Source organism: Amblyomma mixtum, chromosome 3 (assembly GCF_055824585.1).
Source record: "Amblyomma mixtum isolate Tamu chromosome 3, ASM5582458v1, whole genome shotgun sequence".
NCBI lineage: Eukaryota > Metazoa > Arthropoda > Arachnida > Ixodida > Ixodidae > Amblyomma > Amblyomma mixtum.
This window is the reverse complement of record NC_143014.1, coordinates 62,906,264-62,932,186: the sequence shown is the minus strand read 5'-3', so window position 1 is coordinate 62,932,186 and position 25,923 is coordinate 62,906,264. Positions and strand designations below refer to the sequence as shown.

Sequence of the window (25,923 nt, the reverse complement as noted above, 5' to 3'; positions counted from 1 at the left end):
AATCCATCACAAGGGGCGCACGTTCGTCAGGCGTCAGTCGTCCGCGTGTTCTGATTCCGCGGTGCACGTATCAAAATTTTGCCATGAATTTTGTTCCTTGTCTCACATGGATCCCTCGAGGAGTAGCCAAGGCAAACCCTCAAAAAGTAAAACTGCTCAGTGAACAGCTGAAAGAGCTTATAGAAAAGGGTGCTCCCGACAGCAAAAATGTGGACGGCATGGATGAAATGGAAGACAGCAAAGCAGAGGCGTCCGAAGACGACATTACGGCCAAGTACGGCCTGGACACGTACGACGATGAAGACGGCGAAGCGCCGCAGCTGGGAAATCTTGGCTCTCTTGCTGTCTACGCAAACAACGCCGACGACCCTTACTTGGACCCACAGCATGGTGAAGATAGCGAGGAAGAAATTGACGACTTCACCATAAGACCCACGGACAACTTGATTGCGGTGGCACGTGTTGATGAAGATACGTGCGCTACTGTTGAGGTCTATGTTAACAACCACCAGGAAGAGCACCTCTACGTTCATCATGACATCATGCTGCCAGCCTATCCACTGTGCTTAGAATGGATGAACTTCGATCCGACAGATCCGAATCCAGGTAACTACTTGGCAGTTGGCGACATGACTCCCGTGATCAGCGTCTGGGACTTGGACTTGGTTGACAGTTTGGAGCCTGCTTACAAGCTAGGAAAAAAGGCTAAAAAGAAAAAGACTGCAGTGAAGGCTACAATGATGCACAAAGACGCAGTTCTGAGCCTATCATGGAACAAGCAAGTCAGACATTTGCTTGCAAGTGGATCGGCCGATCACAAAGCCCTCATTTGGGACTTGGATACGGGTGCCCCTGCTAGGTGTCTCGCAGCCCACAAGGAAAAAGTTCAGTCCGTCGTTTGGCATCCGTTTGAAAGTCATACGCTACTGACAGGAGCATGTGACAGCACCGTGAAACTTTGGGATTGCAGAAGCAATGATGCTAGCTTCAAGTCTTGGACTGTTGACGGCGAAGTAGAAAAAGTCTTGTGGAACCACTTTGATCCCTTTTACTTTTACGCCGCCACGGACAGCGGTTTTGTGTATGGCTTTGATGCTCGTACAGATCAAGCTGTGTTCACTCTGTCAGCCCACAGCAAGGGCATCACTGGGATGGCGTTGAGTGCCTACTGCCCGGGCTGTCTCATCACAGCCTCTGAAGACAAATCGCTTAAGGTATGGGACGTAGTGGATCACAAGCCTGTATTTGTCTTTGAAAAGGAAGCACTGACTGTTGGCTCTGTGCTTACACTAGCCAGTTCCCCAGATGAGCCCTTTGTGGTGGCTGTTGGAGGCGACAATAAGACACTTGGGTTTGCAGTGGTTGACCTGAAAGAATGGGCTGGGTTGAGCTGCTTTGAAGGTCGGAAGCTGCTGAAAGCAGAAGCACAGACAGATGATGCCAACATGGAGACAGATGTTCCTGCTGGGGCACTTGGTGGCCTTTCACTTGACACTTGAATTTCTGCTTGCTTACTAACACACAGTTTATTGGCTCAAGATGCCTTGTAGCTGGACTTTGCTCAGCAATAAAGGCACAGGCAAACTTCTGGAATTTTAAAGCACGCTTTAGTGTTTTGGTGACTGCAACCACCTCTTGTGTGAATGCACACAGAACTGCCGCCTTGATCTGTGAAACCCGTTATGACTTCTCAACAGGCTCTCTGCATCTTCTGCAGTTCACAGATGGCTTCCTGCAGAACTTCTCTGCTTATTCCTGTTTGAACTCCAATTGCTTCTATACTCCCAGGATCCAAATTAACAAATGCTTCCCAGTCAACCTACAGACAAGAAACATAGTGAGGTTCTTTCCAGTTATATCAGTGTAAAATGCCTCACCTCATTTTCTTCGAACCTTTTCGCATATTTGCTGAGACCTAGTGCTTGCAGAATGCTCATTACTCCACCTGAAAAAAGTAAGCAAAGATCTGGATTCAATTCTGGTTAACACTTTGATTACCAAGACAACAAAGGCAGCCCTTATATCCACTGTGACTTTTCTTTGACAAAACACAACTTGCTGCACTCCACAGGTGAATCTGTTGGATAGGTGAATAAGAATTCTACATTTATTTATATTCCTGCAATGCAATGGAGCACTCTAGATGTGATTTATTACTGGGACTTATCTGTTCATAAAATCAGTTTAGAATTAACAGAAGTTTTTATCTACTACCTGATTAATAAATTAGCAAGCAAGCCTTGGTCTCCAGACTTAATCAGTAGTCATCAGCAATTTTTACTGCCACTGTGGGCACTAATACTAAAATCTTTTCTGTGTGCTGATGGTAACATCATAAGAGAGAAAGGGCCATAGACACCTCATTTTAGTTGCACGTTTTCTTCTTTCAAATGATGCGTTAAACATTTAATACATGATACACCACATGGTATTTACCTACAAATGCTAAATTTGTAACTTAATTTCTTTTTGCTGCTGTTTTGGTTTCATAAATCCAGTGATGACTGTTGGGGTGTAGGTAATGTGACCCACGAAAAAACTGCAATAGAATTGCTGATACATAGATTTAATTCACTACAATTCTTAGGCCAGCCTGCTTCAAGAGCTGGATTGACAACAAACAGTGTATCAGTTGTTATATTGCAGTTTCTTTCATGCCCTGTGTGGCCTGACACTCTCAATGTGTCACAGCCATCATTCGGTTGATGAAACCAAAACCGAAACAGCACCAAGAATAAATTCAGTTATAAATTATTTAGCGGCTGTAAGCAAATATTTTGTGGTCAATACTAATGTCTTGGGCACCATTTGGTAGATTTTACGGTTTTATGGGGCTTAATGTCCTAATGAGACTCGGGCTACGAGGGATGCTGTAGTGGAGGGCTCCGGATAATTTTGACCACCTGGGGTTCTTTAGCGTGCACAGACATCACACAGTACACAGGCCTCTAGCATTTCATCTTCATTGAAACTTGACCGCCGTGGCCGGGATCGAACCCGTGCCTTTCGGGTCAGCAGCTGAGCACCATAACCACTGAGCCACCATGGCGACTCTTGCGCATCATTTGAAAGCAGAAAAACATGCAACTAAAACTGGGTGTCGGTGGTCCATTAAAGGTACTGAAATAATCACTAATAATCTGTGCTAATCTTGCTGGTTGTTCATGACTGGTGGAATTCATTTTTATCAATTAATAAGTTTGTAAGGTTGACAGGCCTTTAATTTAACAATTTGTTGTGACAATCACCATACCTAGAGGCATTTTAAGAAGCAAGATGGACTTGCTTAGTCTGTAGGTGCTATCTGAAGTGGTACTACAATGAACAAGGAAAATGAGTGCATTTATTGATACAGAATCATTAATTTTCTAAATAAGCATCTTATGCCACTTCAGCTTGTTTTCTGCCATCAAGTTTTGCTGTCTAGTTATATTTGGGGCTGCGCTGCACTTTTTCTATTTTTATTTGAGCTTGATACAAGTACATGCAAGCAGAATCACAGGTCCTTGATAAATAAAGAGTGCATTTGCTTACCAGTCCTGTCAGGTTCGGTTAAAGGAGACTCTTTCAGGTGATGAAATTTTGGCTCAGTGGCCCTTTTTGTGAGCTGCATGGAAATGGAACACGATTCATTTTAAAATGACTGCAGATTTCTTGGTAAACACATACCTTTGGTGAGTGCATCCTGATAGAGCTATCTGGCAAGGCTGCTTGAACGCCTTCCAACATTTTCTTGTAGTTTGTAAGTGATGGTGGTGCTACCCGGAAAACAGAGTCTACTTCGGGGAAAATCTGAGGGGAGATAAAATACCACTACTGAGAAATAATTCACATTTTTTTTTTTTTTTTGTCATATGACATGTACTATCGGGGCCAAAAAGTTTCCAGGCTGTACGAATGGTGATCTAGACGTATAGCTGTGATGTGTGCCAACAGTGATGTGTGCCAAGAGAAGCCAGGTCAAAGTGCAGTTTTGAATTATTGGCCTACAGCAAAGCTGTGTACTTTGGTTGCTGCTCGTGTGTCCTGGGGACCAATAGTACAGTTGCGCTCGGTATGACTTCCAAGTTATACATGATTAGAGCTTCCTTCACAAAGCAAGAGAGCTGGTGGTGGTCGAAAGTCATTCACGTCGTAGCTGCCAGTCAAAAGTTTATAGTTTTCTGCAATGAGTGTCACAGCGTACTGAATTGCTATGGAGTGAAAACTGTGCAACTGCAGCTGGCGTGGTGCAGGTGATGTTTGCACTGTTTTCGTTGTGATGGAACACCAACTAGCTCGTGATGTGTTCATCAAACAGATCAAACATAAATGTGATTAGCAGCCTCATTATTAGAGCAAAAATAATCTTGGAGGCCCCTTATATTAAAAATGCTGCTTGCGATGTCATCACGTCAGTTCATATTTAATTCTGCTTGACCTTATTTGAGTTCACGATTAAATATTATTGAGTGATGAGAATTTTTATTCATGACTTACTGTTTCAAGTGATGTAAAGGAAATATCTAAAGCAGGTACTGTCTCGTGTGTTTTTGATGTGCTCAATGACTGCAGGTCCACAGCCAGAGAGCTGGGTAAGCTGGCTGCCCAACCAATGCTTGTTAGCATTGGCTGTCTGCCTCTCCATGTTGTCAGCTTCTGTGTTACACCACCAATCCAGTCCTAGAATACAGCATTTAAAAACAAAAAGCGATGTTACATATTCACCAAAATATGAGCCACTTTAGCATGATGTAGCACAAGCCATATACTATGTTTGGAGTCAAAGATACCCCCGATTTAGTTTCATTTACATCTAGTGCTGTGCCGTGGTGAAGCATTGCAAAAGTTGCATGTTGTATCAGTGGGCCCTTTTGAAGGACAGCATGATCTGCATTCATTTCTGCCACATTTATACTATATACCTGATGAGCAGTTTTAATACAAATGATATGTTTTTTATTGCAATTTTTGTTGTTTTAGCACACAAGAGAGGCTAGTTCTTTCCTGCCTTTTCTGTACAGTTCAGATATATCAAGAAATTCAAAAGTGCAGTTACTGATAAGGGTACGGAAATGCACTTCCGTAATATAGCAAATGGTATGCTTTATCCTGCATCAGAAAACTAGCATTTCTATCAGGCTCATGCTAATAAAAAGCACCCATCTTGATTTACTTACCTTCAGCACTTTCAGGTGCTGTGGGTCACTCGTCTTTCTAAAAAGTTATTCACGAGTTAGATAAGCTGGCCAAATTGCACTGTGACTTCTATTAGTTACCCCCCCATTTCTACCAAATGAAAAACCCTGAGATACTAAGTGCACCTCTCTGTTTCAGCCGCTAATTGTGAAGACAAGCCAGCAACTGTTTCATCAGCCAGCATTTGGATCATCTTGGTGTTGCCTTTCTCTGAAAAACAAAATGAGCATGAGGACTTAGGCATATGCTTGATTCATATAACATGCAAACCTTTCAAGCTCTACAGACCAAGATAGCAAGCAATGTCAAGGGCAGTGGCACTGTTGAATGCTTCCGCACAAACATCAGCACCTGAGCTAATGAGGTAGCGAGCGATGTGCAGTTGCCTGAGAAAAGAAGGAAAAAAGGATTAAAAAGACAGACACTGAACATCAGATTAAAAAAAAAAAAAGGTTTTGAAAATTCAGTCGTGTAATTTGGTCAAAAAAAAGGAAGAAAGATAGCTACAAATACTGCATAATACCCATGATATACAGCATGCATGAGAGCTGTCCAGCCAGCTGAGCAGTCTTGCAATTCCAGGTCTGCATTGCTCTCTACCAGAAGTGCTACAGCATCAATATAACCCAATATGGCTGCTTGCATCAGTGGAGTGGTGCCTTTTTGTGGGTGACACGAGTTACAACATGGTGGATGTTCCTCCAAAATTCTTCTGACTTCATTCAAATCACCTAAAGAAATCAGGAGTGCAGGTATAACACATCACCTCAACAAAATTCAGACTACAGCATTATGGCAATTGGGTCACTGGCACACTGTTGTTCTGGCTGTGTATTTATACTGGGTAATACAACTGTTACGTTTAAAAAGCCATGTTTGTTGCTTCGCATTCTTCCTATCTTAAAAAAGTAAGGCTTCAAAAATTAAGGCTGTAATAACAAATGAAGGAAAAGTTTCACAACTCGTACTGGTTTCAAAAACGGCGAGTGCTTTGGCTTCGAGTAGTTGAGCACACTACAAAATAGTCTGTTGATGACATATGTTGATGCAATTTCGCTCTAAGTGGGCACTGGAAAATGTAATCATCTGTATATACTCTGTTTCATACATAGCAGTCAACGCAGCCAGAACTAGTGCACCTGTTCGTTGTGCAAGCTAAATCCGCGCCCGAAGGATAGTTCGCTATACAACAAAAGTGAACGGAGGCATATATTTGGTTTGACAAATATATCAACTACCGTGACTGGCAACCTCCAACACTTCGTTTCATCTCTTGCCGCATTTTCATCCTGTGACTCATTGAGACTTCAAGAAGTGAGAATGACTTGTGGTGGTATGATATGCGGCTGGTAGGGCTAATCGCTCTGACTCCACCCGTGCCTAAAAAGTGGTGCATACTCAGTGAAAGTTATAGCCAGAGGGCCCGAACGTAGAGCCACACAGCTTTGATGATGATTCTGAATGCTAGCTCTTTGTTTTATACTGCCCTCTGTTTTCGTCTGAAACACTCGCCAAGGCTTTGAGAGGAACGAATGACACTTGGTGGTGTAATATGGTTTTACGGGTGCACTACTTTTGCAGCCTCGCTGCATTGCCTACTATTTATGAAATGGAGTGTATAGAGTATCAGTAAAAATGTAAGGAGTAGCTGTGCAAAGTGACTTACATGTAAAAAGTTGCACAATATCAATGAAATTGATATAGATCTGCTCAAAGCAGTTCTGCATGTACAGAAGAGTGTTGACCACCCCCCTTCCTCGCTAACACTGTTTGTGTTTTTCTACCATTCCCCGTTTTCCTACCAGCAGCTGTTAGGCACTAGCTGTAGCAAGTCAGCTACAGCAGCTCGTACCCCCCCCCCCCTCCTACTTGCCTTTTTCCTAAGTGAATGTTACAATAAAATAAAGGATGAAGTTCATTTAGAAAGGTATGAAATGCTGACACACTTGATGGACCATGTCTGAAAATGACCTGCTCTGAAAACTTCCTTGTGAGGTCTAAAGAGGAAAAGCAGAATTTTCAAAAAATTTGTAGCCTGTGACATTAGTCTGAGGACGTAGTTGTTGGCTTCGCTGCACCTACTACTGCCTTTTACCATGGTGTTTCCCAATTTGTACAAAATGTGCAGGTGGCCAAAATTAAGCTCATCAAGTGCTTTATGCACTTTAGTGCAATGGAAGAAACTCGTGACAGTGGTTCCTCTTCAGAATATCTACATAGAGGTGTTTAATGGGAAGTTTCACCACGGTTCCATCTCGCTTAAGTCAAGTATAAGGGATAGAACACGTTCTGTGATGCCACATTAGTTTCATCCTTGCATAATGAAAATCTTTTTCAGAGCTAAACTTGCTGTCTATGTGGTGTGGCTGCCAAGAACATGTACTAATTACATATATAGACGAAATATTGACTTACATGCTACAATAGCATCAAATATGTCAGTGGCGTTTGGGTTGTGCTCTGTAGGAAAGACAAAACAAAGTGAAAGGCCCACATATACAGCGAGAACATTAGAACCCGGCTTCTAGCAAATTGAAAAAAAAATATTGGCTCGGCAGAAAGGGTAGAATGAAAACATACAGCTGCCGCGGTGGCTCAGTGGTTATGGTGCTCGGCTGCTGACCCAAAAGACGCGGGTTCGATCCCGGCCGCGGCAACCCCAGGTGGTCGAAATTTCCGGAGCCCTTCACTACGGCGCCTTTCATAGCCTGAGTCGCTTTGGGACGTTAAACCCCAATAAACCAAACCAAACGAAAACATACAGCTCTCTTTCTGCTATTCTGAGCGCCTCTGGAACAAAGGCTGTATTCAGGAGGCATTCCAAACAGGTAAGCTGGTTTGTTAGCACTGTTAAAGAGAAAACAAACTGCAAATACAGTGGACCTTCATTAGAGCAAGGCCACTTTGTTTAAAAGTTTATCAAGGTCCTGACCTGAGTGCACGTGTTTTAGACTGCATTATTGAAAGAGCACTGACATAGCATAAGGTGCGAGCCAGTACGATCCTGAAGAACTAGATGGAGGTGCAGAGGGGCTGATTTTTTGCTTTCTCTCTTTTCACTTTGAAGCACATAACTTTGCAAATGCCATGCTGTAGCATTATACCATGTCTTTTCAAAAGTGCACATTATCAGATGCTCATCATTTGGGATCGGGGAGGCCACAAAATCCTCACATTTGAGTGCTGCCTGCCAACAAGCACCATCACAATTTCATCCCATTCAAGTCAATCAAGAGGGATGAAATGGTAGGAACAGGAGATGAATGAAGAGGTGAGATAAGCACAATGAGACTGCCCGAGCTGTGTGTGCCACCTGCTGCAAAAGCTTCCAAGCCAACACGGCTGTGGTCAGCGTGTGGGTGTAAGCGTTCGTAGACACCTCCATTCATTTGTTCACACGTACAAGCTGGTGAATGGCAGTGGAATTCCTCCTTCACGCCTCTAATAATAAGATTAGTGAGTGGCAACAATTGGTGCACTGGCACATATAGCCTTGGACTCGCCGCAGTCACAGGTGCCTTGGTTTGGGAGCTTTTGCAACAGAAGGCACCTCGTAACTCCATTGCACACCCACTGCCTCACATCTGTTGGCGAGCGTATCAAAACGAATGAATGCAAGTATAGTGGTGATGAATGCAGCGTTCTCGGGTGTGCTGGCATCTGGCAGAAATGCTTGCAGGGAGCTGCTTAATTGTACTTCTTTTTATTGCATCTAAATTAATATGCATTCAAGTTGCCAGTTTAAAACCATCTGTTTTCTTCATTGTCCGACGTAGGTACCTTGGAAATGCTGAAATGCATTGTGATGAATGCACTGTAATTAGTGCATTATAATGAAAATATAGCGTATTAATCAATTAACATTTATCGGGAATACCTTGAGAAATGATCTTGCCTGAACAAGTTTACGCCCTCATGTATCAAATTTGGGAGTACTGAGCTGCAAAAGAAACAATCCAATGTTTTTTATAGCAAGATGCCATAACATAATTCAAGACGACACATGTGGCTTAAAGTCCCAAAACTGCACATGGGCTATGAGGGGCACCATAGTGGATGACTATGGATTAATTTTAACAATCTGATTTTTTGGCATGCACTGATATCACTTAGCACAAGGGTGTTTTTGCATTTTGCCTCCATAGAAATGTGGCCACCATGGCCAGGATTTGATCCTGTCACTCTGGGTTCAGTACTTGTATGCCATGGCCACTGAGGCACTGCAGCAGGTCAACAGTGCAAGAGGCACTTAAGGGATGACTCCAGGGGCTTTTTGAAATTTCCATATCCTAATGAAACTAATGCTCCAGGTTTTCTTTTCCTTCCTGATTACCTCCACCAAGTTTGGAAGCCATGCGACATTTCATTCTGATGCAAATCAATTTTAAAGTTTGCCGTTTGGCCTCAGTTCTGTGCCTTGTTGCTATGGGCAACACTCGACGCCACTAATATTCCACGAACATTAATGACCACTCCCTGCTTCACTAAAAAAATATTTAGGCGTGTATTAGATTGTTTCAGGCATTTTATGAAAGAACTCATCATTTTCACTTGCTCCTTAAGGAGGGACATAACTTTGAAATACCAAGAAATAACAAAAAATTAGGCAGTGGCTTAGCTCTGGTTAAGCCTGGATATACAAGCGAAAAGCTGCAGTTGTGCTTGGTTTGATGTCATGGCTGTTGCAGTTGGTGCACAATGCACTGGGAGCACCACGATAACGGTGGAGACGTTCGGCCGTCCACACGCTGCCTGTGCGGAGGCGGAGGAGGAGACGCGCGTGTAGTGAATACGGTGCTGTCTTAGAAGGTTGCTTTAGAGACATGTACTGTGGTGTCCATTCCTTTCGGTTGTACACCAAGAAATAAGAGGCAGGCATTTCCTTTCCTTAAAACCAATTTTCATTTCATTTTCCTTAAGGCCCAAATGGCACGGTTTGGGTATCCACCGAGACATGAGAGAGACAGGCGTCGTTTCCTTTCCTTAAAACCAATTTTCTTTTCATTTTCCTTCCCTTACGGCACGGTTCGGGTGTCCACCGAGATATGAGAGTTTCCTGGAGCACTGTTTGTCTTTTACTTATTTTTTTATTTGTGCCGCGTGTGACGTCACTCGGTTTCGCACATGCGCACCTGTGGCAAATCTTGGCTCCAACGGCTCGCACGAAGCACAGCTGTGGTGCGGGTAGTGAAGCTTTTCGCTTCAAAAACTGACTTTTTAAAAATTTTTTTAAAAGTTTTATGCATTCCCAAAGTTTCAATGTTGAAATCAACCGGGAGGTGCTCTAGAAAATTGTTTCGTGAACTGCAGGTGCCGTGCATCGCAGAGAAACGCTCAAACAATGGATGTTTTTCTTCGTTACAGTTTTCTGCCTAGATACTCAGCTTGTGGAGCAGATTTCTTCAAGACTGTTCCATCTATTTTAACCCAGTTTGCCTTCTTGCACTCCTAGGACCGTAGTGCAGATCAACACAGTCTTTGTTTTTCAAATTTGTGAATTTTAAATTTTGTGTGCGAAATATTCTTCTCACACTGTATATGTCAATGGACACTGCACTGCAAAAAAATTTGAAACCAAAATTTGTGCTTTGCACAAAAAAAAAAAAAAAAACTTCTAAGAATGTCTTGCTCTGTAGCACGCCAGTAGGAATGCAGTGAATGTTGAACCAGCTTCCGCCACAGTTTAACTCTACAGCCTTTTCACAAGATTCTGAGGAAAAATATTTATTCGAAAACAGTTTTCTGGAGATATAACAGTGAAATTTTGTGAGAGTAGTCACAAAATTATTTCTAATATGATAAAAAAATTTAATGAAAATACATCAAGAAATAGAAAAACTTTTGCTGAAAGATGCGTCCTCCCTTGAGCCACAAGTGTTTTTTTGGAAATGTTTGCGACGTTATCTCTGTGTCACACAAAGCGTTGTCCCTAGCCATGGATTGCATTTTGGTTTCGGTATGTTGCTCTCACTGTTTTAAAATGGTTCCACTTGGTAATTTGAAAAACAGTTTGCTGTGGCAGAGAGAAGAGACTCTAATGAATGAGATTTGACTATCACCTCAAAATGTTCAAAAAACCCCCAGGGTTGCTCTTTAACCCTTTCACTGCCAGGTTTGTTTACTCACAGCTGCACACACCCTTGCCGGGTTTTTTTTGCATGTTAGTTTCCTGGATATTTTTTGCTAGTAACGCACTAAAATGCTCTGCAGGGCATGTAGACATATTTATTCAGGATAATCTTATAGATATTAGTTGTACTGAATCTGACAGGCAGCATCAATCATGCCTGTCAGATTTCCTCTTCTTACGCGGATTTTCCGGTGGAAGGGGGACTTCATCGCTGTTATCTCTCGACAAGGCACTTAGGTGGGCTCCTTCCTCGTTCTCATTATCATTGGACTCCGAATTCACAAGCAGTTTTGAATTTCTTCGTCCGTCAAAGCGCGGACGAGTGTGGCACATTGCCTCACATGGCTGCTGTGCGGAAACCAAAACGAAGCGACTCGGATGTGGAAACATGCGTGCTATCTGTTGTGTAAAATTCACCCTGCAAGATCTATGAGTTTATAGCGTCTCTCCATAGATGGCGCTACATGTTTGCATCGTTTTTTTTTTTACACGCGTATTATCGGGAGCGGCAGGGGGTGAGTTAAAAAGCCAAAACGAGTTAACTCGGGAGAGGCAGGGGGTGTGCATACGTGGTAGCCCGAGTTATCTCGGGAGTGGCGGTGAAAGGGTTAAGAGATGGCCATCTAGATGGCCAAGCATGTCGTGGACGATACTGGCTGATTGTTTTTGTGACCCAACCACACATGTGCCATCATAAAATGCCGTGTAATGTAAAACACATATAATTTTTATGCGAGACCTGACTACCAATGAAGCAGTAATTTTTGTGCAACAGCTCTTTCAGTACTGCCTATTATAGCATAGCACACAGTGTTTACTGCATTCTTACAAACAGCACCAAGTCTCTGTCCTTTAAATGGAAATCGAGCAGTTTTTCCTCATTTATCACATAAGTGACATTGGGGATCACTCTGCCGAGACATGCAAACAGCTTGCAAATGTCTTTACCTTGCTGTGCCACCTGTGCAATACTTCGGAGATATTCGGCTACCTCCATTTTTGAACATGCTATGGCCACATCCAGTGCAGTTTGGCCATAAAAGTTGTTCTGGTTTGGGTCTGCCCGGTAACCCATAAGCACCTGTGCAGCACGCAGATGGCCTCCACTGGCAGCCAGCATGAGAGGACTGGCACCTGCGAGTATGTATGCAGTGCCCGGTATTATGAATGGGGCTACAAGTTCCCGCCTTGTTTTACACCTGCCCAATGATAGCCAAGCTACGAGAAAGTGAAATCATTTTTCTTTTATTTGTGGCAGTCAAGGAAGTTACTGTGCATACCCTTTTGTAGCTTTAGGGGTACACCTTTTTCAATGGCTTGCAGGTAGTAACAGGGGCATTTGACATACACGCATGTTTAAAAGCAAGTAACCCAGGCTTAAATATATACAAGCAGATAGCTGGGCATCTATAGTGTGCAAACCGCAAGAAAAGTAACAGTGGCTCTGTTATTTCTAACAGTAAATTATCACCCAGACCTATTATTGAAAAAGTAGATTGAAAGGGCCCTAAAAAACAGGTTACCAGTGTGAAAGCTTTGGCTAGTAGGCATAACATGAGATTTGAAACTGGGCAAGCAAAGATAATGCAGAAAAGAAGAGGATAAGGAAGCACCACATTTGTTCTCTCTTTTCTCATCACTTTATGCAGGCTTTAGGCCACACTAAACTAGCTTAGAAAAGGCAAAGCACTATTCAAGAAGTCCCGACAATTCAAACCCTGAATCATTTCAGAGAACATACACCAGTAGCAACGCTAAAGCAGTCAAACTCAAGCTGTTTTTGTTCCTAATTTCCTTTATTGCTCAAATTTTCAGCAAAGCTCTGCAGGCACAATCTGTTACTGACATGTTAGAGTTCTGCATATTCTGCTGTTTCTACCAACAAACTACTGTTACAACCGAGACATAGGATATTCAATAAAGTTGTTGCTCTTTCTCTTCAGTTTCCACCTTCGTGACACCTGTGTCTTTTTTTTCATCTCTCTCCTGCAGGCCACCTATAGTCTTTTGTCTTCTGTGCTCAGCTATTTGCTCATGATGCCATAATGCAGGAACAGCACCAGGAGTGAGTTTACTGAAGTCAGAAAATGCTTTGAATGAAAAGTGGCCCCTCATGAGAATTGTGTTCTATTTATAAGCCCGGCACACTGTGCAAAATAGCAGTATGTGGCTGAACTGCTTATCGATAGCTGCTGTACCATATGAGCATGATTATTTTAAAAAGGCACAAGCAGTGTGGGGCTATGGATTAAATAAAACAGTAACTTGCTGGTTCATCAGATGCTACTAAGGTTTTTGTACGTATATATGCACCCTGCTATCATTAATATTACCCATCGCAGCAACATGGTCCTTGATGTACCCAGAACTTTAGATGCAATGAATTGAAACCTGTTTCAGTTAGCACATCAGAGGAGACACAAAAATTAGCTTCAAGACCACACTCAGGCCATTTACCAGTAGCTAGGAGCACTTGGTTAACAGAGCTGCCTCGCTGAAGAAGGGCACCGATGACTGATACATGGCCATTTACAGCTGCAGCACCTAAAGGTGTAAGCACTGAGCCACAATGCATAGTGCTGTCTGCAATGCCTGCTCCTGCTTCCAGAAGGAGGCAAACAGTAGAGTGGTGGCCTCCTCCAGCAGCCAACGTCAGTGCACCTACGCCTGTTCAGAAAGCGACAGCACATACAGAGACAGCAAAACAACTCATTTTGTTCAGGCCAGTCTTTATGTTCCAAAGTGGCTACATGACATAGCAAATGCTGAAATACGTGCTGCATTAGTTTTCAGCCCTTCACTGTGTACCAAAATACCAGCAAATGGGCGCTATTAAAGCTTTACCCTTTAACACCCAGTGCCACGAAATCGCGACATACCGTTTCAATGATGTGTAAACATTGGTTACTACATGGAGCTTGAATACAACATTTGGTGCTGAGATGTTTTCTGTAGCCAGCAATTTTTGATCAAAATGTTTGGAGCCACTGTGAGGAAGCTGTGTGAAGAAAAAGGGGGTGCAAATATTTGACTTCCAGGCAGTGTTCAAAAACTCCCTGCCTCTTATTTTCTGACAACTTTCACGGGAGAAATAGGAAAACATTTGTTGGATAAAAAATTGCCTACTGTCCCTGGGCCTTAGAGTTGATTTGAGACCTTCAAATTAACCTTCCACACCATTCGGACTAGCTGCACAAAATGGACCAAATGCCCATTCTTTCAAATTAGTGACATACTGTTTTGATAAACTTCAGTGGTGATACATTTTGATAATGGCTTTTGATTGGTTTATGGGGGTTTAACATCCAAAAGCGACTCAGGCTATGAAAGACACTGTAGTGAAAGGCTACGAAAATTTTAACCACCTGCGCACTGACATTGCACAGCACACGGGCCTCCAGAATTTCGCCTCCATCGAAGTTCAACTGCCGCGGCCTGGATCAAACCCATGTCTTTCGGGTCAGCGGCCGAGCAAGAGCCACCGTGGTGGAGCTGATAATGGCTTTTGAATGCGTGTAAGTAATGTGGAGGCATGGTTCTCTTTCTTTGATTCCTCAATAATTTGGGAACTAAAGAGGTTAAAGTAATTACTTTAATGGACTTTTGTAATGGGCTTTTGCTTTTGTGGGACATAATTAGGGCCCTTTGTTTTAGGATAAAGCAAGATTTCTCCCAGTTCTTACACCCCGAGCAGAGTTCTTAAATATTGGGTTAAACCTGATAAGTTTTGTGCATGAAAAAAAAAAAAAAAACGAAGAGAGAGCAAGAAAAGTTCATAGCGGACAGAAAAAGGCATTCGAAGGGTAAAACGCTACAACTGCACAAACCTAAGCGGCTGGTCGCATTCAGAGTTGCACCATGGTGTAACAGAAGAGCCACCACAGATACCTGACCATGCTGTGCGGCGTGCATGAGCGGCGTCCAACCGCAGTTGTTCGACAGGTTAACATCGGCGCTTTGCCCAATAAGGTACTCTGCCAGAATTTTGTACCCGTTCGTGGCTGCAATTTGCAAGCCCGTTGTACCTTCTGCATCTTGGGCATCAACGGCAGTTCCTGGAATGGCGAAGCAGTTCCATATTAAACGAAGAAAGGGACACAACTTCGGTAACGGAGAAAAAATACTAACCATTTGTCAACGAACTACGTACTGCTGACAAATCGTTTTCTAAACACAAAGATAAAAATGACGCGACTTTCTCCATTGATTCACAGTTGTTCATTGTTTACATTAAGGTAATAAACTGGCGTTTTATTTAACTCAGCCTACGCGTTGGAAGTTCGTTTCGTAGGAAAGCGAATGTGCCGCGCTCGCTTGGCTGCGCTTGGATTGGACCAAGTTGGCTGTTACGTCATGGCAGGCTTGTCTTTTTTCCACTAATTTTACACTTCGTTTCTGAGGCTTTCGCTACGTTAGTCTGTTCGGACGCACTTCAGACGTGTCTGGCTGCTGCATAGCGTTTTGATTATCGTTCGTTTACTGTTTTAGCTTTTCAGCAGCAAGCGTGGAGATCACGACAGAATGCCTGACCGAGTAGCCAGGAAGCTGCAGTAGCTGCGGCTGCAGCGGTGCGGGCGCTAGGCGTGCACGAGATGAACTACGACAGCTGATCAGCGTGAGCGGCGGTAGCGTGGCTCGCTTTGAGGAACCAAAAAGTGGTGCGTGTCCGGAGTAGCGAAAGTGAGAACTCATTCTTTGGAAAAGTGTAATGGCTGTTGCCGTCGCTGTGATCGGCAAAGAGGTAAACGCCCATTTTAATCCTTCTCATTTTGTCTGGCATCTCGCACTTTTCATTCTGAAGTAAGCACAGATGTTCGCGCTGTTAATCGTGTAATTAAACAGCGTGCTGTGTTCACCAAGCTAGGCAGTCTTAAGCTTTGCAGTGGTCAAAGTTCAGCAGAAACGTTCGAAATTAGCACTGAGCAATGACTGTTGCATCGATCAGAGAAAATCGAAAAAAAATTATTTCGGCCTAACCGCTTGATTGTTCGGGCTCCAGTTTCGTACAGAAGTGGCATTTGTCGGTCAGTTTTGTTTTACATTTCGTTTAGGTGGTGTATTTGCCTGATTCGGTCAGAATTAATCGAAAAATTCAGGGGGCACTTTGACTGTCTAAAGTGCGTAGAGGCGAAAGCGTTTTCCGCACAACTTTCGCTGCTTCTGTGGCACTGGTGGCGTCACATATAATTGAGTACTAATTACTAAGTGATGACAAATCATTAATTAATGGTTAATTACTGATTAATGCCTGAATACTAATTAACTTCTAATTAATGACGCTTAAGCTTCGCTACGCACTGTCTAGACAAGTGAGATATGTATTTTTTTAAATAAACGAATGTATTCCTATGTCTTAAAAATCAGTAGCGTGGCTTTTTGGGCTTGTTGGTACATAGTTCCAATATACTGTAGCGCAGCAAAAGACGAGGACACAAGAGACGAGAGACGAACACCACGAGCGCTCGTGGTGTTCGTCTCTCGTCTCTTGTGTCCTCGTCTTTTGCTGCGCTACAGTATATTGGATCTTAAAAATCGTGGCAGACAACTGATACCAATGCTTCCATGTTTTTTGCGTATTAAGAAAATTTCACACGAAGTCTAGAACTACATCAGTCCGAAACCCGCAAAGCAGTGCATTGTGCTGATATGAAAAACGTAAAGGCCATGAAATGAGTAATTTGAGGACAAATATTTTAATGAATCTGTCATTCAAGAACCTTTACATTTTTGTACATCGTCTTTTTTTGCACTTAACAGGATGTATGGCCTGCCCTGTGTTATGTTCTCATTGTGCTGCTTGGATTAGTCAACTCTCCAGCTGTCCACTTAGCACCGAACATTAGAATAATAATATAAAAATGTGATGTAAGCTGCAGCAGTGTTATATGTTGCATTGTAAAGTTGCATTAATATTAAAAATTAACATGTAACATTATATAGAAAACATTAGGTGAGCATTCTAAATAAGCATTGTTTTAATATAGTCTTCTAAACGTTATTATAACATGAGAGTCAAAACTGTAACACATTACAAATAATTTCAAGCTTTGGTTCCCAGAATTTGTCCCACTGTTCTTGCAGTGAAGGTGTTTTTCAACAAGCAGTACTTTGCGACCACATCTCATAGATAATACTCACCATAGACTGCATACACAGCCCCATTATTTTCTCAGAAAACTATAGTTTTTGCCATCACTGTTGGTTCTTGCAAAGCGTTATACGTTGTGTGTTCTCACAACTGGTGGGCCTGCTAGCTTGTGCAGGGCTGCTTCACCATTTTCGAGAATGTGAAATTTATGTTGTTTAAATGTTTCATTAACATGAGGGGAAGGTTATCCTAACATTTATCTCTAACATTGCAAAAACGGTAGGAAATAAGGATGTTATAAGGGAAATAAAAAACCAACAGTTGTAATGCTTCGGTGCTACCTGGATTGTTACCAAACAGCTTGTAGTCTGCTGACAATCAGTTTTTACTTACATGAATAATTTCATGCTGCACGCTATTCCATGCTATGTATGTAGTGAAAGTAATATACTTAGTTGCATTTCAGGTGAGTAATTGTTTAGTAGAGCTGTGGCTGGACAATCTGATATTCATTGAAAACAATGTTAAAAATGGCATATCCCATTTGTTTGACTTCTGTGTGCATCTGTTTTTCATGCAATTGTTTCCTGCAGGTGTCAAGCAGATTTTGTACTGTTTCCTTAAAAGGAGGATGAGGTTCTGCAGAAATGCAAGGGCATGGTAATTCCCTCTCAGAGGGCACACCATAGCTGTGGCAGTTCCTGCTTATTTCCCTAGAAATTCATTAAGAAAAAAAATTTGGAAACCCAGAGATCATTTTATACTGTACTTTTGAGAGACGTGGGTCTTGAAATGGTAAAAAAAATCATATTTCGGTACCTACCTACCAAGTTTCAAGGTCTAATTCAACCTTTCGCTACCCAAAAAAATTATATAGTTGATGCCTCCAAAGTACTGAAATGGCAATTCCGGAGCAAAATGCGACAGAACTTGGCACCCGTAGCTTCTCGCAACCGTGTCTCCAATGGCCACCATTTTGTTCTTGTTCTAAAACTGGTGCTCTTCCATACATCCTGGTATTACTGTCATGAAGTTCTCTCCGCCATTTTCTGAGGCCTCTGCATTTACCTCTGAATGGCTGGCATGCGCACTTCAAATTTGATTTTTTCCACTTCATGTTTTTTGCCAACATGACTATCCTTGCGGAAGTTTTCGTTATGGCTTTGTGATGCAATTTCAGTTAAACTTATACTGCTGAATTCAGAAAGAACTGAGCTATGGAGCTATGCTATTTATTGTAGCTCAGTCGAACATATCAAATTTTGTAAGCAATGTCACCTATATTTTATAATTATGGTGATTCGACAAAATTTAACATTTTTATATGATATGATACTTATATGTACCTCAATAACAATAAATAAACATTTTCATTTTTAAGACCTGCGTCTCCCCTTAAAAAGCTGCTTTAAACTGAGGAGGGGTAAGCAACATTCACATAGTGTAGCAATGCAAATTTGGGCAGCCCTTAATTTCTGATGGCCTTACTTCAGGAGAAAAAAAAAGTACTGAAATAAAACAGGCTTTGGTTCCAGGCCCTCCCTCCCTCCCTCCTCTAGTTAGAGGGCCTTGCATTTGGAAAAAAAAGGGGGGGTGTATAGATTAATGTTAATATAGTAAGTACTTGAATGTGTGCCTTTTAGAGCCTATTTTCATTAACATTGTCCTCTAACTTCGCAGGCTGCAGCCTTGCTGTGCATGTTCACATTACTGTGAAGGTTTGCGCAGAGAGCTTACTTATGTCACTGCAGTGAAAAAAAATTTGAAGCACAATAACCATGATTTTGGTTTTCTGCAATGGCCTGGTGCTCTTCTGTGTAAACTTCTGCTGTTAGCATACTTTGTAATAATTTCCATTGCTATTTTTGTATTGTGGTAATAGGTAAGCAAGTAGTTCAGGCAAGAGGCATGAAATAAAAAAGCCACTTTGAAAGAGGTGCCGTAGTGGAGTATTTTCGACCAAAAATCCCCAGGTGGTTGAAATTGTTTTTGAGACCTCCACCACCTTTTTCTTCCTTTCTTCTTTCACTCCCTCCTTTATCCCTTCCCTTACCGAAGGGATAAACCAATTTTCAGTGTTTTCACTTGGTGTGTCCAACCCCTGGATATGGTACATTTTTGTGTTCCAGCCCTGTGGAGAGCTGGACTAATAACGTGCTGATGGTTAAGATTGGATTGACATTTTTATTACAGAACTCTCCGCTGTTTGTGAAGACTGGCACCATGCAATGAGCTCAAATTTTTGTGTGCCATACACACGTCTCTGGATGTTGTTGAGGAAAAGATATCGCCTGGGAATAAGAGCTCTGGTTTATCATGTAAATTAGCTTTGGGCAGGCCAGAAGTCTGGCCACAGTGGTTTTTTCTATTAAGAGAAACGGTTAAGACTGGATTGACATTTTTATTACAGAACTCTCCGCTGTTTGTGAAGACTGTGGCACCATGCAATGAGCTCAAATTTTTGTGTGCCATACACACGTCTCTGGATGTTGTTGAGGAAAAGATATCGCCTGGGAATAAGAGCTCTGGTTTATCATGTAAATTAGCTTTGGGCAGGCCAGAAGTCTGGCCACAGTGGTTTTTTCTATTAAGAGGAACGGTTAAGACTGCATTGACATTTTTATTACAGAACTCTCCACTGTTTGTGAAGACTGTGGCACCATGCAATGAGCTCAAATTTTTGTATACCATACACACGTCTCTGGATGTTGTTGAGGAAAAGATATCGCCTGGGAATAAGAGCTCTGGAGATGTTCGGGAGCTGTATTTGGGCCTGCTGTACCCAACAGAAGACTACAAAGTGTATGGTTATGTGACCAACACGAAAACTAAGTTTATTGTAATTGTGGAAACATCACGTACCACTCTCCGTGACAACGAGATTCGGCAGGTAGGTACGATGCTAGTTCACACTACCTTTTTAAAAAAGCCCTTCATATTTGAAGTCTATTTCTGATTAAAGTGAATTTGTTGCAGATGTTCCACAAACTTCATGCTTCATACTGCGATGTTGTTTGCAATCCATTCCATGTTCCTGGTGACCAGATTGTGTCAAAGTAAGTTGTTAACCTACGTTCTGAGAGAGTATTTGTGTACTAGATCATTTGATGTCATTTTGATGGCATTTCAGATCATTTGATGTCACTGTCAATGGGATAATGACAGGAGAATGATTGGCCAAGAGGTTAACTACCGCAGCAAATGAAGAGACAATAAAAATGTCATGAAGAGTACACAAATAGCTGATTTGTCTTATGCATTTCAGATCATTTGATGTCACTGTCAATGGGATAATGACAGGAGAATGATTGGCCAAGAGGTTAACTACCACAGCACCTACGTTCTGAGAGAGTATTTGTGTACTAGCTGATTTGTCTTATGCATTTCAGATCATTTGATGTCACTGTCAATGGGATAATGACAGGAGAATGATTGGCCAAGAGGTTAACTACCACAGCACCTACGTTCTGAGAGAGTATTTGTGTACTAGCTGATTTGTCTTATGCATTTCAGATCATTTGATGTCACTGTCAATGGGATAATGACAGGAGAATGATTGGCCAAGAGGTTAACTACCACAGCACCTACGTTCTGAGAGAGTATTTGTGTACTAGCTGATTTGTCTTATGCATTTCAGATCATTTGATGTCACTGTCAATGGGATAATGACAGGAGAATGATTGGCCAAGAGGTTAACTACCACAGCACCTACGTTCTGAGAGAGTATTTGTGTACTAGCTGATTTGTCTTATGCATTTCAGATCATTTGATGTCACTGTCAATGGGATAATGACAGGAGAATGATTGGCCAAGAGGTTAACTACCACAGCACCTACGTTCTGAGAGAGTATTTGTGTACTAGCTGATTTGTCTTATGCATTTCAGATCATTTGATGTCACTGTCAATGGGATAATGACAGGAGAATGATTGGCCAAGAGGTTAACTACCACAGCAAATGAAGAGACAATAAAAATGTCATGTGGCATTTACAGTTGCTTTATTTTGTTCTGCAAGCTGCACTGAATCTTGAAGCCACAGACTGTGGGCGGTCAAAAAAAAAAAACACTTCAGTAATGTCACAGACTGTGGGCGGTCAAAAAAAAAAGGAAACCACTCAGTATTGCTGCCACAGACTGTGGGCTGTCAAAAAAAAAAGTCACAGATTGTGGGTGGTCAAAAAAAAAGGAAACCATGATTGGCCAAGAGGTTAACTACCGCAGCAAATGAAGAGACAATAAAAATGTCATGAAGAGTACACAAATAGCTGATTTGTCTTATGCATTTCAGATCATTTGATGTCACTGTCAATGGGATAATGACAGGAGAATGATTGGCCAAGAGGTTAACTACCACAGCACCTACGTTCTGAGAGAGTATTTGTGTACTAGCTGATTTGTCTTATGCATTTCAGATCATTTGATGTCACTGTCAATGGGATAATGACAGGAGAATGATTGGCCAAGAGGTTAACTACCACAGCAAATGAAGAGACAATAAAAATGTCATGTGGCATTTACAGTTGCTTTATTTTGTTCTGCAAGCTGCACTGAATCTTGAAGCCACAGACTGTGGGCGGTCAAAAAAAAAACACTTCAGTAATGTCACAGACTGTGGGCGGTCAAAAAAAAAAGGAAACCACTCAGTATTGCTGCCACAGACTGTGGGCTGTCAAAAAAAAAAAAAGTCACAGATTGTGGGTGGTCAAAAAAAAAGGAAACCACCTCAGTATTGCTGGCACAGACTGGGCTGTCAAAAAAAAAACACTTCAGCAATGTCACAGATTGTGGGTGGTCAAAAAAAAAAGGAAACCACCTCAGTACTGCTGGCACAGACTGTGGGCTGTCAAAAAAAAAAACACTTCAGCAATGTCACAGATTGTGGGCGGTCAAAAAAAAAAGGAAACCACCTCAGTACTGCTGGCACAGACTGTGGGCTGTCAAAAAACAAAAAACACTTCAGCAATGTCACAGATTGTGGGCGGTCAAAAAAAAAGGAAACCACCTCATTACTGCTGGCACAGACTGTGGCCTGTCAAAAAAAAAACACTTCAGCAATGTCACAGATTGTGGGCGGTCAAAAAAAAAAGGAAACCACCTCAGTACTGCTGGCACAGACTGGGCTGTCAAAAAAAAAAACACTTCAGCAATGTCACAGATTGTGGGCGGTCAAAAAAAAAGGAAACCACCTCAGTACTGCTGGCACAGACTGTGGGCTGTCAAAAAAAAAAACACTTCAGCAATGTCACAGATTGTGGGCGGTCAAAAAAAAAGGAAACCACCTCAGTACTGCTGGCACAGACTGTGGGCTGTCAAAAAAAAAAAACACTTCAGCAATGGCACAGATTGTGGGCGGTCAAAAAAAAAAGGAAACCACCTCAGTACTGCTGGCACAGATTGTGGGCTGTCAAAAAAAAAAACACTTCAGCAATGTCACAGATTGTGGGCGGTCAAAAAAAAAGGAAACCACCTCAGTACTGCTGGCACAGACTGTGGGCTGTCAAAAAAAAAAACACTTCAGTAATGTCACAGATTGCGGGCGGTCAAAAAAAAAAGGAAACCACCTCAGTATTGCTGCCATAGACTGTGGGCAGTCAAAAAAAAAAAGGAAACCACCTCAGTATTGCTGGCACAGACTGTGGGCTGTCAAAAAAAAAAACACTTCAGCAATGTCACAGATTGTGGGCGGTCAAAAAAAAAGGAAACCACCTCAGTATTGCTGCAGAGGCAGGGAAACCGGTCTGAAGACAAGCGTTAAGTCAGCCTCTCAAAAATGACATCACTCCACTTGATGCTGGAACTTGAGTATCGGCTGGTCGAGGGCAACACGGTGACAGCACTGTGTCCAGCAATTGGTTCAGGCATCTTGCTTGGCGATAATATGACGTTCTGATCAGTGACGAGCAGTGTGTTTTTAGAAAGTACGCCCCATTCTTCACTGTTGATACCGCCTAGTATATAAATGCATGATCCTGTAAAAAAAAAAAAGATCAGGTTCTCTTTAGTCTGCATTTTTATTCTGCCACTTTCATACCTATGTTTGCTGCAGCAGTACTGTGCCTGGCCACTGCAAGCTTGCAGGCTTTTTTCCATTCTGAATACTCTGAGCAGACATCAACAGAGTTCATGCTGACTGGGTGCTTGTCTCCAATCTTTGCAGTCTTGCAGCCTCCACAGAGCCAGATACAACCATTGATAAGTGCCGCAGAAGCAAAAGCTCGAGGTAGTCTGAGAGGTTCACCTAGTGTCCATCTGTGACAGAGGAAAAAGTAATTACTATGCTGGAATATAAACTGAGTAGTCTTCACTAAATTAAGTTGTACAAAATAAAAAAAAAATTGCCTGTCATGCTTCACGGAATACAGGAGCACATCAGGAACAATAGGGCTTCCAGGTCTTTCAGACATTCCTCCCATCAGCCATATATATCCCTCCTTAAGGACTATGGCCATGCCCATTCTAGGTTCAGGCATTGGGCTCAACTGGCGCCACTTGTTATTGTCCGTGTTGAACTCCTCTGTAGAGTCAAGCAACCTGTAGGAAGAAACATTGGTCACTTAAATGGGCAGGGTGCATAAATGCTCTCTTTCTGAGTTTTAAATGCAGGTCAAAAGGTTCTAGGGCCAAAAAAGTCCAGAATACACTGCAGAAAATTCAGGAATACGGATAAAGAAGGTCCTGAAACAGTGTAGGAGAAAAAAAATTATTTTCTGACCTTCCAAGATGTCCTCTTCCACCAAAAACAAGTACTTTGCCATCTGTAGCAACTGACGCATGGCAGGCCCTTTGAGCCAACATGTCTGGTTGTCTTTCCCACGTGCCTGTTTCCACATTCATGGTGAATGTTGTTTTTGTTGCCACCATTTCACCATGCTTCCTGATAAGTGGTGAGTAGCCACCTGCCAGAGGAAATTTTTAGTTTTAGTTTAAGCATAAACTGGCAAACTGCTCTTTGTAAGTGAAGCTGAACAAAGCCACCAGGGAGGGCGTATTGTTATGTAGTTATTTCTGCTATGATAAATACTGGTTCATACAATGCGCATGCAGCGCCAGTATTAATGCTTTGACTTGCTTTGTACACAGTTGTGTACCAAGTGAACTTGCAGCTTTTTCTGAGAGTGGACTGCACCTAGCAGTGATTTCTTTGGTCCGGGGGATTTTTTTACCTTCATCTTGCAAATAAGGTGTTCTTTTTTTCTGTCATATAGCGCAAGGTTGTAAATAATATTTCTTGAAACAGTGAGTCGAGTAGCATGTCCTTCATTTTTCTGCAAACATATAACAATTCTTTTTTTAAATTTCAAGTGCAATGCGCACCTTAAAAATAGAAATTATTTCTATGATCCTTCCAGTGTTTACTTTATAAGTCACGGCATTTCAATGTAGCTATTCTCGTCAATTATGGCACTTTGTACAAAATGTTGCATATCCCTGCAAAAAATCAACCACTAGGCAAAAAAATGCTTAATTTCAATGGAAACAAAAAACGGTGTTCAGGGAGTTAATAGCCTGATTCACAAACTGTGAAATGCAGTGAGTCTTTTGCAGGAAAGACGCGTGGCATTGTTCTGACTCCATATATGCCTTAACACTATTTCTGCCCCCAAAACATGCCCAGGCCAGCATGGCGGAGCAATTTGTAGTTGACTCAAATTTTCTCAACCCGTTCATTGCAGGGATCTGTGTCGTCTCGTTTCAACATTTTGATGGCCCTAGTTTGTGAAAGCAATGCTCTCTCCACATACCACCTTGATCCATCTCGAAACACCCACGATTCCTGTGACACGATGACCCTGCACGGCAGAGTCTAGCGGGTCGCCGATCTGTTTACAGTACACAGCCATGTGGTGATGTTTCTAGAAGTGAGAGCATACCTGTGACAAAGAGTGTGTCGTTAACGCATACAGCTGCATGGTAGTTTCGAGGCTCAGGCATGGCACCAGCCAGCATCCAGTGATCCTTAAACGGGTGGTATTTCAGGACGGCTGAACCTGAAGTGCAAGAAGGCTACTTGTCATCACTGTTGACGCCCTTTACCTGAACGGGCTTTACCTGAACCCAACGGGTTTCTGGGGTCCACTCCACCCAGAAGCAAGATCACCGGGAAGTGCGGGTCACACGGCTGCCTCGTCCTCTGGAGCTCGCGCAGGCCCACCGACTGCCACTCAGGCGCTGTTCGCAGGCCCAAGGCGCTTCTGCATTAGCGCCGCCACGACGCACACCATCAGAAGAGGCCTTGTTCTGAGCACCGACCATTACCGGCCTCTCGAAAATGTGAATTTTCGGCACTTTTTACATACTCGGCCGGCTGCTTCTAATTTTTCACTGAACAAAACTGTTTTACGCTATCTAGCTGCCACGAAACGTACCAGTGAAAGCGCGCAAAGAAAAGACGGTTGATGGAGCTGTAATACCAACGTGTTTAATGCGACAACATGCGACCATCTGACGCACATTCTAACTGCATGCCGGCCGCTACCTACATCATGACATCTGCTCTGACCGATAAACTGTTGGTTTAATAATGATA

At 42.4% G+C, this 25,923-nt stretch overlaps 4 protein-coding genes across 12 annotated transcripts in view; 2 read left to right on the top strand and 2 right to left on the bottom strand.

Annotated features, from left to right (window-relative positions):
• Positions 1–9: 9 nt before the first annotated feature.
• LOC149350409 (periodic tryptophan protein 1 homolog) lies at positions 10–1,600 on the top strand. The gene has a single exon (XM_089579418.1). The coding sequence runs from the start codon at positions 84–86 to the stop codon at positions 1,497–1,499; it is 1,416 nt and encodes a 471-aa protein (XP_089435544.1). The 5' UTR covers positions 10–83; the 3' UTR covers positions 1,500–1,600.
• Positions 23–16,037, bottom strand: LOC149350408 (ankyrin repeat and SAM domain-containing protein 6-like). 2 transcript variants are annotated; one of them, XM_089579416.1, is made up of 14 exons: positions 15,437–16,037; positions 15,136–15,363; positions 13,766–13,975; positions 12,257–12,442; positions 7,594–7,638; positions 5,702–5,909; positions 5,467–5,564; positions 5,304–5,388; positions 5,160–5,196; positions 4,480–4,662; positions 3,670–3,792; positions 3,535–3,607; positions 1,878–1,945; positions 23–1,819 (listed from the first exon to the last, which is right to left on the bottom strand). In XM_089579416.1, the coding sequence occupies exons 1-14, from the start codon at positions 15,528–15,530 to the stop codon at positions 1,691–1,693; spliced, it is 1,767 nt and encodes a 588-aa protein (XP_089435542.1). In that variant the 5' UTR covers positions 15,531–16,037; the 3' UTR covers positions 23–1,690. The 2 variants fall into 2 exon arrangements, with proteins under 2 accessions (XP_089435542.1, XP_089435543.1); XM_089579417.1 differs by lacking the exon at positions 15,437–16,037 and having other exon boundaries at positions 13,766–14,306; positions 15,136–15,271.
• LOC149350407 (trafficking protein particle complex subunit 2-like protein) lies at positions 15,679–25,923 on the top strand. 5 transcript variants are annotated; one of them, XM_089579424.1, is made up of 5 exons: positions 15,679–16,049; positions 20,026–20,286; positions 20,373–20,452; positions 21,282–21,335; positions 21,604–21,909. In XM_089579424.1, the coding sequence occupies exons 1-4, from the start codon at positions 16,017–16,019 to the stop codon at positions 21,322–21,324; spliced, it is 417 nt and encodes a 138-aa protein (XP_089435550.1). In that variant the 5' UTR covers positions 15,679–16,016; the 3' UTR covers positions 21,325–21,335; positions 21,604–21,909. The 5 variants fall into 5 exon arrangements, with proteins under 5 accessions (XP_089435550.1, XP_089435545.1, XP_089435548.1 ...); XM_089579419.1 differs by lacking the exons at positions 21,282–21,335; positions 21,604–21,909 and adding an exon at positions 25,374–25,923; XM_089579422.1 differs by having other exon boundaries at positions 21,282–21,909.
• Positions 21,900–25,923, bottom strand: part of LOC149350406 (alpha-scruin-like) — a 40,997-nt gene continuing 36,973 nt past the window's right edge. For all 4 annotated transcript variants that reach the window (XM_089579412.1, XM_089579414.1, XM_089579415.1 and 1 more), the window contains 6 exons: positions 25,446–25,588; positions 25,268–25,384; positions 24,109–24,292; positions 23,736–23,927; positions 23,428–23,645; positions 21,900–23,365 (listed from right to left, as the gene is read on the bottom strand). In XM_089579412.1, coding sequence (XP_089435538.1) covers positions 23,148–23,365; positions 23,428–23,645; positions 23,736–23,927; positions 24,109–24,292; positions 25,268–25,384; positions 25,446–25,588 — 1,072 coding nt within the window. In that variant the 3' untranslated portion in view covers positions 21,900–23,147. The remainder of the gene's footprint in view (positions 23,366–23,427; positions 23,646–23,735; positions 23,928–24,108; positions 24,293–25,267; positions 25,385–25,445; positions 25,589–25,923) is intronic.

Bases quoted from the DNA above. Each gene is read 5' to 3' on its own strand.
- LOC149350409 (XM_089579418.1), top strand. From the start codon at position 84: ATGAATTTTGTTCCTTGTCTCACATGGATCCCTCGAGGAGTAGCCAAG.
- LOC149350407 (XM_089579419.1), top strand. From the start codon at position 16,017: ATGGCTGTTGCCGTCGCTGTGATCGGCAAAGAG. The intron at 20,287-20,372 runs GTAGGTACGATG...AATTTGTTGCAG, and splicing joins GTGACAACGAGATTCGGCAG to ATGTTCCACAAACTTCATGC. The intron at 20,453-25,373 runs GTAAGTTGTTAA...GTGGTATTTCAG, and splicing joins GGTGACCAGATTGTGTCAAA to GACGGCTGAACCTGAAGTGC.
- LOC149350408 (XM_089579416.1), bottom strand. From the start codon at position 15,530: ATGAACAACTGTGAATCAATGGAGAAAGTCGCGTCATTTTTATCTTTG. The intron at 1,946-3,534 runs GTAAGCAAATGC...TACTTTTTTCAG, and splicing joins AACCGAACCTGACAGGACTG to GTGGAGTAATGAGCATTCTG. The intron at 1,820-1,877 runs GTGAGGCATTTT...TCTTGTCTGTAG, and splicing joins AAAGGTTCGAAGAAAATGAG to GTTGACTGGGAAGCATTTGT.